This window comes from Jaculus jaculus, chromosome 3, assembly GCF_020740685.1.
Source record: "Jaculus jaculus isolate mJacJac1 chromosome 3, mJacJac1.mat.Y.cur, whole genome shotgun sequence".
NCBI classification, from domain to species: domain Eukaryota; kingdom Metazoa; phylum Chordata; class Mammalia; order Rodentia; family Dipodidae; genus Jaculus; species Jaculus jaculus.
Window position 1 is genome coordinate 16,104,885 of NC_059104.1, and position 13,266 is coordinate 16,118,150.

The window sequence follows — 13,266 nt, forward strand, 5'->3', positions numbered from 1 at the left end:
CATATACTAATATTTATATATTATCTTAATAATTTAACAACATGCATGTAATATTTTTATTTTAGGGCACATTAAATGACCAAATCGATGTAATTAATTTCCTAATGGATAAGAATAATGTTGTACCCCATATGAATTCTTTGATTTTGCATACTGAGCCACGGTATCTTAATTTAATATCTTCATCAGGTAAAATAACTCTCCACATACTGTTCCATAAATGCTTTTGTGAATGTTTTGCTAATTCATTGTTGAACATTTATATGATTTTTCTTCAGTAACTGCTGATATTGAAGATTTCTCTACCTTCTCTTTCTTGGATTCACAAGATAAAAGTGCTGTGATTGCAAAAAACATGCATTATTTAACCCTAGAAGGTAATAAACATATTTTAATTGATTCCTAAATTAATAAAACTTACCATTTTAGTAAAGTGCTTACATAGTAAATTTTACTGTTTCTATTCTTTCACTAGATTTCAGTTTGACAGTTTATAATTTGTTACAACTTAAGGACTGTACTGGGAAAACTATGCCTCTTACCCTAATTAATCACACATGCAGCAGGGGTTCAGCGTGGCTTTTTGCTTTCTTCTTTTAAGTAAGCTATTCCATTTTCACTCTTTTAAGAGAATAATGAAACATATTGCAAGCTATTTTGATAAATACATAAATAAAATGCAGTTCCTGTGTCATAGGAGGTAATAGTTTCTGTATTGTGATTACACAAAATCTGGCAATTTGCTTAAGTTGTAGTTAAAACCAGAAGAAGGAAGACCCAGACAGTTACCTAGTTGTAAATAAGGATTTAGGCTAAAAAGAGAAATCTGCAGTTGGACCACAGACTTGCTAAGGTACAACTGTTCAGATAAATTAAGATAAATAAAGTTGGTCAGATTATTTTACTTTGTTTCATTCAATATACCCTGCTAGGAAGATGAAAGTGAGAACCAAGACATCAGAAATTTTAAAAGGTAGATTAGGGTATCTAAAGAGAAAATGGCAGATGGTGAGGAGTGAGCTTGGTATGTGAGAGAGTTAAAGCAAAAGGCTCGCAGCTCATTTTAATGCTGTGCACTGAGTACAACTTCCAACCTGGTCGTCCTGGGTGGCTGGCAGATTCTACGATTTTGTGCTTATGAATTGCTGTGTCTACACAAAATCTAGCAAGTAATAAAGTCTAGTTGTGGCTTCATTTTAATATATTTGTAGCTTTGAATGTGTCAAATACAGGCAGAGAGGGTCAAAGGGGTTCTGGGGACTGGCTCAGTGGATAAAGGGTTTGCCGCACAAGTGCGAGGACCGGAGCTCAGAGGTGGCGGTGCGTAAGCCGTGCGGGTGAGGCGGCCCGAGAGACCAAGGGCGCCCAGGAAGACTGGGCAGCCAGACACACTGAACCAACACACTCTGCGCTCAAGTGAGCTCAGGGAACGGGGTGGAGAATGATCAAGGAATGCACCTGACGTCAACCTCTGGCTTCCAGCTCCACAAGCACACAAGCACTTGCTCACCACATGTGCGTGCACACACACGCATAGACACGCACGCATAGACACACACGCAAGAACAGAAACGTCTCGAGGTGTTAGACTGAGAACCTTGCCGCCTTTAACACTTTCGAAGAGCTTATCACTGATGGCGAGGGTGCTGACACCAAGACAGAGTTAGAGCTGTCTTAGCTGCCTTCTTGGAGAATTTTTAGACTTGTGTTGTGATTGGGTAACTGGGAATGTTCCCTGACTTTTACTTTGATTTTCAAAAGGGTTAATTTTACTTAACTATTTGAAATTTTCAGATGACGTAGCTTGTGCCGTCACTCTGTGGATCATTGCTGATTTTGAGGTGCCATCTGGGAGGAGGCTGCTGTTGAATGCATTGACGCACATGGTGAGTAGGCCTCTTCCTGCAAATATGCTGCCACTTTGTGAAACAGTATGTAGAGCAAGTACTGAATCCTTATACCCTTCTGTGTTCTCACTTTAATTAACTGGATTGGAAAACAGTGGTAAGGGGACTAAGGAATTTCTATTCAGTCTCTATTTAAAACAGGTTACTACGCTGAAAAAAAAGTACTTTTCTTCTATGCTTTGTGTATATTAGTTTGTTTGATACACTCAAAGAGACTATTACATTACCCAAAAATCTTTACACAAAGAGGTGAGCCTGGCAGACTTATTAAAATGACTGTTTCCTAGGCTATGTTCATGGTAATTGCATATTTAGTGCACATGTTATAGAAAGACTGGCAGTGAAAGGTTGTGTAAGGTGACATGAACACTTGATAAGAACAAATGGTATTCAACTGTAAAAGGTGTATCAGACACTCATCTTTTTAACCTGCCAATGTGTGTTGCAGAAAACAAGTGTTCATAGTCGTTTGGGGATTATTTATAATCCTACATCAAAGATAAATGAAGAGAACACAACTATTTCTAGAGGAATTTTGGCAGCTTTTCTTACACATAAAAACAGCCTTTTAATGAGCTTCCTCAAGAATCTGGCAAAAGAAGAAACTTCTGCAGCTATTTACTCTGGAGTTAAAATGAAGACATTCCTTTCTAAGGTCAGTGAATGTTTGCTTTAAGTCATAAATGGATGCTGCATATTTTAAAAGTATAACTCATTACAGACATACTAAGTTACTGAGAAATACTAATAAATGCAGTCAGTTGGGAATGATAGAAAGCTGTACACTGGAAAATATGAAGATAAACAGTGTTTTTTTAATTTTTATTTATCCACTTTGAAAGAGAGGAAATGGGTGTGCCAGAGCACGCAGCCACTGCAAACAATCTCCAGATCTCAAGCACTGCCACGTGCATCTGGCTTGCATGGATATTGGGAAATTGACCTGGATCCTTAGGCTACACAGGCTAGTGCCTGAACCACTAGGCAATCTCTCCAGCCCAATTAAGTCATTGATGGCTCTTAAAAGTTGATGCGTTCTAGCGAGGTATGTGCCCAAAGTAAAGAGTTTACAGTTAAAGTGGCACACAGATAACGTCAAGTTTTTAACTAGATGTGTCTAATGTGGGAAAAGTTCTAAAATGATCTTCTGGAAGAAGTATTTATTTATTCAAAAATATATTTTCATCTACTGGATAATACCCCATAGAGTTCAGGTTGAGGAGAGAAAGACAAAATAAGACACACATGCGAAGGATGTTGTTTTCTTTTCTTTTTTCTTTTTTTTTAATGTATTTTTTATTTATTTGAGAGAGAGAGAGGCACACAGAGAAAAGGAGAGATTGGGCACACCAGGGCCTCTAGTCACTGCAAACAAACTCCAGATGTATGCACTCCCTTGTGCTTCTGGTTTACATGAGTCCTAGGGAACTGAACTGTGGTCCTTAGGCTTCACAGGCAAATGCCTTAACCACTAAGCCATTTCCCCAACCCCCAGTATGCTGTTTTCTATGTCATGGTCAGAAGACATCTCTAAGGAGCTTGAATTTGAGCACTCTGCATGAAATGAGATAACAAGCCACAAGAAAGTCAGTGAAGGGCTGGAGAGATGGCTTAGCGGTTAAGCACTTGCCTGTGAAGCCTAAGGACCCTGGTTCGAGGCTCAATTCCCCAGGACCCACATTAGCCAGATGCACAAGGGGGTGCATGCATCTGGAGTTCATTTGCAGTGGCTGGAGGCCCTGACACGCCCATTCTTTCTCTCCCTTTCTCTCTCTCTGTCTCCCTCTCTCTCTCTCTCTCTCTCTCTACCTCTTTCTCCCTCTGTCTGTCTGCTCAAATAAATAAATAAATATAAATTAACAGAGTGAACCACCATGCACCGGTGAAGCACCAGGAACGTGCATGCACCGCTGGTGGGAACAAAACAAGTGTCATATTTCAGAAAACATGAAGCTGCTTTAAAAAAAAAAAAAAAAAAGAAAGTCAATGAACAGAGTGCCAAGTTCAAAAACAGAACAAGTTTTGAACCCTCACTCAGAGGTACTTTTGCCAGTGTAATATTTTTTAAATCAATGTGACTGTCACCAACATGTATGGTATTAAAAGCTAAGATATTGAAACTGGACATGGTAGCACATGCCTTTAATCCCAGCACTCGGGTGGCAGAGGTAGGATGATCTCCATGAGTTCGAGGCCACCCTGAGACAACACAGTGAATTCCAGATCAGCCTGGGCAAGAGTGAGACTGTACCTCAAAAAACCAAAAAAAAAGCTAAGATATTGGATGAAAGTCCCTAAGCTGTGAGGATGTAAAAAAGAGAAATGCGGAGCTGAAAACATTTCTAGCACATTCCAGTCTTTAGAGTTGCACATCCAAGGAATAATCCAGTGAAAGACACATGTGAACCAGGCTCATGAGGTAGAAATAAACTCATTGGGATTAGCTCAACAATTGTCTATGGCCTGTGAAGATAGATAAGCCGGGACTGTTTAATTACATCGTGCATGTGAGTGGATATGTCTTGTCCTGGAAGCCACCTGGGGGTGGTACTTCAAGGAGGAAATAATTGGCTGTGCCAGGTGTTCTTGAAATGAGACCTCGTACTTGACCATTTTGTTAGGTGATATGGCCATCAGTGTCTGTGTAGAGCAGTTTCAGTGGAATGATAGGTAGTGAGAAGAACTAAGCCAGGCGTGGTGGCACACGCCTTTAATCCTAGAACTCGGGAGGCAGAGGTAGGAGGATCACTCTGAGTTCAAGGCCACCCTGAGACTAGAAAGTGAACTCCATGTCAGCCTGGGCTAGAGCGAGACCCTACCTCGAAAAACCAAAAAGAAAAAAAGAAAGAATGAAAGAAAGATGAACTAGATTTGGAATGGAAAATCAGAAAATAGGGAACACATTTAAGCAATTTTCCTATATGGGGAGCAGATGAATAAGGTGTATGTAGAGTAGAACCTGAGGTCAAGGAAGAATTTCTAGTGTTTGTGGATGTCACCTTCTGTGTGCTAGTGGGGGCAGTCTGTGTTCCCAGCATGAGAGACAGAGAGGCCAGCAAAGTTCCTAAGGGGGTTAAGTGCTGCCAGGATTCAGCCTGCAGTGTGTGGTCTTTCATTAATTTGTTTAAATTTGAGAACTTTAATAGATGAGCAGATTGTAATTTGATCATATTCACATCAGGTATACTCTTATATCCCCTCTCTCTAGCCCCCATTCCATTGAGACCTCCCCAGTGCTGTTGTTTGTAATCACTGTGGGCTTATGAAAGCATATGGTGTTAAGAACAGAAATTGGGGCTGGAGAGATGGTTTAGCAGTTAAGCACTTGCCTGTGAAGCCTAAGGACCCTGGTTCGAAGCTCGATTCCCCAGGATCCACGTAAGCCAGATGCACAAGGGGGCACATGCATCTGAAGTTCATTTGCAGTGGTTAGAGGCCATAGTGCATCTGTTCTCTCTCTCTCTTTTATCTATCTGCCTCTTTCTCTGTCTGTCTGTCGCACTCAAATAAATAAATAAACATAAACACAAAAAAGAACAGAAATTGCAGATCTACATTAACCAGAAGAGAGGTGGAGTCCGTATGTAGATGCCATAGGAAGATTTTAGAGCATCACTGACTGCTTCCACTTTCGAAGTCAGATCTTGAGCTGGGAAGATAGCCCAATCCCCACAAAGTGCTTACCTCCCAAGCATAGATGCAGGATTTGGGGTCTAGGGAGGAATTAAATTCTGCAAAGATGCAGATCCCAGGTCTTTGGAACGTAACTTTGGGTTCTTATCCAATTAGCAAGGATTTGAAAAAAAATGAATCTCAAGAAGGTTAAATTATTAGATTTATTTTAGCGAGAATTTGGATTCAGGGAAAAGACTAGCTTAAAGACTGAGCCAAAAGGGAATTCTCCCCCTGCCCAGCTGGAAAGGAGGAAGAGAGATGGAGAGAAGACTGAGCCAAAAGGGAATTCTCCCCCTGCCCAGCTGGAAAGGAGGAAGAGAGATGGAGAGAATCTCCTTCACAGAGAACTCTCCCAGAAAGATTCCTCTGGAGACACACACACACACACAAAGCAAAGCATGACAGCACAAGCCCTTCAACTTCACATAGGGGTCCAACACAGCTGAGATTGGATAGTGAAGGACTCAGGGCTTAAAGAAAGATCATTCTTGTGACAAAGCAGGAAAGCCCCTCAAAGCCGGGCAGGAAGTGCCTGACAGGAGACTTACACAATGGTGTTCCGGGGGAACCACAGAGCCAGGACCAAGAAGAGAGGTTGTACGTGTGGTTAGGCTTCTCCCGTAAGGATCAAATGTAATTAAGATGAGCCTCATCATCAGATGCAGGTGTGTAAGGGAAACACGCAGTTAGTTGGTTGATGGACACAGAAGGGGCCAGCCCACCTAGGTATACTGAGCTGAGGTAGAAGCAGAAAGCTGCTGTTGGGGAGGGTTGCTTACAGCCCTCTTGGATGACACTGGGTCAGATCTAGGTATTAGTCTTGTCAGGGCAGGCAAGGTAGCATCCATGTTTTCTTTAGGCCTCTGTCCCAGCTGACTGCCTATATAAAAGCTATTTTCTGTTCCTTCAGCATGAGGACCTGACTTTGATCCTCAGTACCCATTTATAAATGCTGGGCATAGTGGGATATGCCTGTAATCCCACCACTGGGGACCCAGAGACCAGAGGATCCCAGAGGCCCTCCCTCAGGCCAGCCAGACCAGCCTAACTGGTGAGCTCCAAACCAATGAGACATTCTCTCTCAAAAAATAAAAAGAACAAGGTGATGGCATTTTCAAAGAACAATACCCAAGATTGTCCCCTGGCCTTCATATGCACATGCACATGCCACACCTGTGTGCCTCACCTATCCAGACAGACACACTGACAGATACACGTGGGAGTGATTTTTTTTTTAAAGATCATTAGTCAAGGGGTAAAATGGAGTATACATTCTAGAGTTTTGAGGAAAGAATAAATTGTCATATGTTTTTCTGTTCTGAAGGTGAAATGATTAAGTACATTAAGTGTGAGAAGATTTTTAACATTTCTGAGAGTTGACCTGGAGTGAAAAGCATGGTAGGCTGGACAGATTGCTTAGTGGTTAAGGTGCTTGACAGGAAAGCCAAAGAACCCAAGTTCATTACCCCAGTACCCATGTAAAGCCGGATGCACAAGATGGTACATGTTTCTGGAGTTTGTTTTTAGTGGCTAGAGGCTCTGGCACACCTGTTCTCTCGGTGTCTGCCCCCCCCCTCTCTCATAAATAAATAAAATTTAGAAAGAAAAGCAAAAGAGCCATGGTGGCAGGTTTTTCTCGAGTTGTGTTCCGCTCTTTGGATCCAGTTGCAGAGTAAGCAGACTGGTGTTTAAATTGGGCTGAGCTTTGGCTGTGGAAGTACTCAAGGAAGCTAAGTATGGGAAAGTTTTCATCACAGTAAAGGACTCTGGGATATAGCTCAGTGAAGAGGAAGATGATACCACGGGAAGGATGACGCACAGTGAGTTGGGTAATAATATGTTTGGGGACAGAAAGGCTGAATACCAGTGATTGAACTGGTGATGGGGACACATCTGGTGGTAGACTGGAGCTGACTGAACATGAGATTTGGAGATGAGGTTTCTCAGCTTTTATGTGGAATACTGTCACCAATAGCTAGGTATGGCTGTTTTCTACTTAAATTTAAACTTAGTTCCTTAGTCATGCTAACCATATTTCAAGTGCTAAATAATCATCTGTGTGGGTTGCCACCATGTTGAACAGTGTGGTAAAAGTTTTCTTCAATGCAGAAATGCCTCCAGCTTATGAAAACTTCTGAGTTTAAGGCTCACCTTGTTTTACTCAAGTAGAATCTAGATTTTTAACAAGGACCCTGCCAGGGGATTTGTGTGTGCATTAGAGTGTGGGAAGTCATGGATACATGAGAAGGTGTACAGAACCACAGGAATGAGTGTGTGTGAATGTGAAGGTTTACAGAACAAATTTGTGATTGAAATGCTATCAATATCATGTAGTTATTTTGACTCTGTCAAAACTTCCAGTATTTCATTATTTAAATGCACTGTCACTAAATTGGCCTTCTGACATTAGTAGAGTGGGAATGGGACGGGTTATTTCTATCTTTTAAACATGACTTTTGGGAACTGGAAATATTTCTTAGTGGTTAAGGTGCTTCCCTGCAAAGCTTAAGATGCCCATGTTTGGCTCTCCAGATGCTATGTAAGCCAGACACACAAAGGTGGGGCAAGTGCAAGGTGACACATGTCCACTAGGTGGCACAAGGGTCTGGAGTTCAATTGCAGGGGCTAAGGCTCTCTCTCTCCTCTATATCTTTCTCTCTAAAATAAAAATCACAATTTTTTAGCATATACATTTGTTTTATTATTATTAACAACATATTTTGTATGGAAACATCATGTGTTGGTACCCTCTTTTCCCTCATCCCAGCCCCCATTCCACTGGGGACACTCCTCAGTGGGGTTTCAGGTATTCCTCGTGGGGTGTGGGTTATGCATCACGGGAGCAGTAGTCAGTTTGAGGGGGAGGCAGTGCATCTGAGCATGACGTCTCAACCTGTGCTCTTACCGTCTTTCCACCCCCTCTTCGGCAAAATTCCCTGAGCCATGGTGGGTGAGTTGTAAGTCTTCTTCTGTGATGAGCTCTTAGGAGCCTCTGGATCTCCACTGTAGTAGGTACTGAGCGTCCTCAGGGTCCGTCTCCGTCTTGGAGTTGATTTGTCAGGTTCAGCATGGAAGCAGCACTCTTGCTCGTCTCCCAGTTCCTCTGAGACTTCAGCTGTGGCTTGGCTGAAGTGTGAGGAGTAGTTCATCTCCTCGGGTCTCACAACTTTCTTAAAAAGAGAAACAGATTCTCCACTGGAGAGTGAAGTCAGCATAGTTTAAATGGGATAAGTATTATAAAGTTAGGGAGAATTTAATGTATGTAGCCCCTCTCTTAAGCCAAAGACTAGTAAAAGCTTGACAGTGGAGAGCAGAATCTTTTTTTAAATAATTTATTATTATTTATTTATTTATTTGAGAGAAAGAGGCAGAGAGAGAGAGAGAGAGAGAATGGGCGCACCAGGGCCTCCAGCCACTGCAATCAAACTCCAGGTGCATGCGCCCCCTTGTGCATCTGGCTAACGTGGGTCCTGGGGAATCGAGCCTCAAACCAGGGCCCTTAAGCTTCACAGGCAAGCGCATAACCGCTAAGCCATCTCTCCAGCCCAGAAGTCTCCATAGGATTCTGACCTGTTTCGCAATTCCAGATATGGGTTCCTTTACACTGAATGAATCTCTTAGCCAATCAGAAAACTATTGGTTACCCACCAAGGCTGGGTGCCACAATTGCACAGGTGTGTTCATCTGTCATGGTAAATAGGATTTTTTTAATTCTTATTTTTAAAATGGTTATACTTTTATATCCCCTCTCCACCACTCTTCAAACCCTCCTTATTGAGGCTAAACATTAATTTTGAGAGCATCAAATGTGACATGAATGACTTCAGTATTTAATAAATAGTTATTTCCTTAATGTTGTCAAGCATTTTAATGGTCCAGTAGTCCCCCTGAAATTCTAAAACAAAGAATGAAAAACTATATCTGCTTGTAACAAGATTCAAACATTTTGTAAATGATGGTAGAATAAGATTCTGTTCTTTAAATGTTTCAGAAATAAGCTGGGTATGGTGGTGAATGCCTTTAATCCCAGCACTTGGGAGGCAGAGGTAGAAGGATCACTATGAGTTCAAGGATACCCTGAGACTACATAGTGAATTCCAGATCAGCCTAGGCTAGAGTGAGATCCTACCTCAAAAAATAAAATAAATGTTTCAGAAGTAGAAGATATAAAAATTAATTACTTAGTGTTACTTCAATTTTTGTTTGTATAAGTAGGTTTTGCTAAAATTATTTATATACTTACTAGTTTCATCATTTTTAATCATTTTAATAGTTTCATTGTTTTTAATTTATACCTTAGGGGATGGATAAGAATGCTTTTGAGAAAAAATATAATACCATAGGAGTACATATTTTCCGAACTCATCAACTATTCTGCCAAGATGTACTGAAACTGAAATCTGGAGAGATGGGAGTTGTCAGCAATGGGAAGGTAAGTAGAAACGACAGTCGCTGGCTCGTCTGTGACACCCGTGCAGTGGCGTAGGCTCTGTGAGTCACAGCGCACCGATGGGCTAGCGCACAAGCAACAAACACACCAGTCAGGCCTCAATAAACAAAGTGGCGCATGACGCCCTGCCCGTTCTCTCCTCCAGTTGGGATAGCATTTCCCTGTTCATGAAGACAGGGAAGGGAAAAGGCCCTACGTGCCTCGAGCTCTTGTTCTGTTCCAACATAAGTTTAAGAGCAAACAATATACATTACAGCACTGAGAAACCAACGTTTCTTCTTGTACCTTTCCCCTGACACTTTTATGTCACATGCCACTTTCTTTTGTAAATTTTGAAGTATAAGGTAATATAAATAACTGCTTTTAAATTTAATTTACTTTAAAACCTTAAAAATAAGAACATGTTTACCTGAGTGCTCTTAGTATTACGGTGCCTGGTTTTTTGCTTTTGTTTTTTAGTTTTGGTTTTGTGTGTGTGTTTGACAAAATCCTGTTATTTTAAGATGAAATGTGATACTTGACTGCTAATGTCACCTTTGATATGAGCCATAAAGTGGATGTAAGAACTGTACAGTAATTTTCAGACAGTATTAATTACAGAGGCAGAGGGAAAAAATGTGAAACCTAAGATCAGTACATTTTAGTTTTTTTAGTCTTTTTTGCTTGTGTGTGTGATATGAGAGCATAAGTATATGCATGTTTGTATGTGTGCAGTATGTGAATGTGCAGGTGTACATATGTGCATGAGGCTAGAGGCTAACATTGGATGTCTTCTTCAGTCTCTCTCTGCCTTACTTTTTCAGTCCCTCGTTGAACATGGAACTCACAAGTTTGGCTAGAATAGCTAGCTGGCATGTCACAGGGATCCTTCTGTCCCTGCCGTCCCAGATTTTATGTAGGTTCTAGGGATCCAAACATAGGTCTTCATGCTTGCATGACAGTTTACCAACTGAGCCATCTGTCCAGCGTACACTCTCGTCTTTTTATCAAGTTAAAACAATGTCTTAGTTGCCATGCTTGCCAGTAGTCATCGAATTCCGTTGATTTTGTACATAAGACCTGTTAGCCTTGCTGCCTGCACTAGGGTTCATGCACATGATGTGATAGAGGCAGCACGCAAGAGCTCCCCCAGAAAATGCTCTTGCAAGCACAGTTGATGGTGAGAAGATGGTATAGCTTGCATAAGAATTTTGTGTTAAAAGCAATATAAGGCTGGAGAAATGACTTAGTGGTTAAGGCACTTGCCTATGAAGCCAAAGAACCCAGGTTTAATTCCCCAGGACCCACGTAAGCCCGGTGCACAAGGTGGTGCTTGCATCTAGAGTGCATTTGCAGGGTCAGGAGGCCCTGGTGTGCCCAGTCTCTCCCTATTTCTCTTTCTTTCTCTCCCTGCCCCTCTCTCTCAAATGAATAAATAAATAAAAGATTTTTTAAAAAGAAGTACATGTTTGATGAAAATTTCCTAACTCTTATCTTCTAGAAGGTATCCAATAATTTAATTGTTTTCATTTTTAGTTCTTCGGACCTTTAAATGAAAATTTCTACATGGAAGATTTTCACTTGTTGGAAAAGATAACATTTAGTAATTTAGTACAAAAGATTAAAGACATCGTTGAAAGACTAGACATCCACTCAAAACAGTAAGTATTTCAAAGCAGAAGAGCACTTCATTTAGAGTTTGATATTTTGCATGTGACTTTTTAGATTAAGAAATGTTTTGAATATGTAGACAAGTAAAGATCCATCTTAAAGATGTTGAGAAGATAAATTATGAAATGTATCCATTTACTCTCCACCCCCGATCCCCCCCCCCACGTGTTTTGTTTGCCTTTTCTGTTTTGTATCCACCCAAGCTCACCTCCTCCTTCCTCAGGAGAAAAAGATTGTCCCAGATATTTTTTATGTGCACATTAGCATCATGCCTTTGTACCCCTGTGTCAGATGTCAGATCCATCGTGGGTATTGACTGTGTTGAATGCCTTGAGTTCCCCAGAGAAATGCTGTTACACTGTAGCTTTCCTTGGCATGTACTCAGTAGGAGCTGGAACCACATGCGTGAATACAGAGCCTTTCCCAAGGTGCTAATGAAACATGAAATGTGAAGCTTTCTCGTCTTAGGAGTCTCACGTATCATTTCGTCTTGCTCATCTAGCGTGAGTGACCTTGTGATGAAGATTGATGCACTCTTTTCATCTTTGCATATGCATGCAACTCGGCATAATGTCAACTTTCATAAAGAGAATCACAGGTAAGAATACATTGGTTCTTTTTTCTTTTCTCTCAGCACATTTATATGCATTTTATTCCATTTGCTTTATTTATTTGCACATGTGTGCATGTATTTGCATGCACCAGGGACTCACTACTGTAAACAAATACCAGAAACCTGTGCCACTTTTTGAATCTAATTTATGCGGATGACTTGGGCTTAAACCTAGGCCAGTAGAGTTTGTGAGCAAATGCCATTCACCACTGAGCCATCTTTATGACCCCTCTACTTGTTCTTTTGTAACACAGTAAAATTTAAAGTTCAATTACATGTCCTTTGCTGCATAAATATACGTTTGATGAATAATTTCAGGACATAGCTCAAGGATAGAACATATGTCCACCTTTCATGCATGCAATGGTGGGTTTGATTGCTGCCAAAACAATCCTGTTAGTTATACTTTCTAGTAAATAAAAGGTAATACATTTGGGAAATGGAGGTTTAAGTTACATTTGACATGATTTCTCTGTCATGCTCAAGGCCATTTGTAATTTTGATAATTGTAATATCATTATAATAATGTGCCGTCATATTTTCAGTATGTGAAAGACATCTAAGGAGTTCCTAGTGATCCGATGCAGAGCGCCTGCACTCAGGGGTGTCAGCTTGGGTCTCCACATAGACAGCATTGCACAGTGGCCTGTCCCGCCGCTCTGGGACACTAATGGGACAGCTGTTCTCTGTCGAAGTAAGGTCAAGAGAAACTGCGTTCAGACATGTCCTCATTTCCAGTGTATATGCATGTGCTGCCATGGTGACTTATCTAGATTGGCTCAGGTTACCCGACAGGAACTTTCTTGTTGAAAAACAAAATCACAACATTGGAATACCAGTCTGTCACTTGACTAGCTGTTACCTCTATTAGCTTTAGTTTCTTCATCTGTAAAATACAAATGATATTCTCTACCCTTTTAAGGGTCTTATGTGACTCAGGCTTCCTGCCTTGAATATAATGGATATTTAAT

General features: G+C 41.0%; 1 protein-coding gene across 1 annotated transcript in view; it reads left to right on the plus strand.

Moving 5' to 3' along the window:
• Uggt2 (UDP-glucose glycoprotein glucosyltransferase 2) overlaps positions 1-13,266 on the plus strand; it is a 122,199-nt gene that overhangs the window by 66,753 nt on the left and 42,180 nt on the right. The window contains exons 18-24 of the mRNA XM_045145295.1: positions 66-189; positions 279-377; positions 1,795-1,886; positions 2,356-2,562; positions 9,883-10,014; positions 11,548-11,672; positions 12,185-12,280. Of these exons, the coding sequence (XP_045001230.1) occupies positions 66-189; positions 279-377; positions 1,795-1,886; positions 2,356-2,562; positions 9,883-10,014; positions 11,548-11,672; positions 12,185-12,280 (875 nt within the window). The remainder of the gene's footprint in view (positions 1-65; positions 190-278; positions 378-1,794; positions 1,887-2,355; positions 2,563-9,882; positions 10,015-11,547; positions 11,673-12,184; positions 12,281-13,266) is intronic.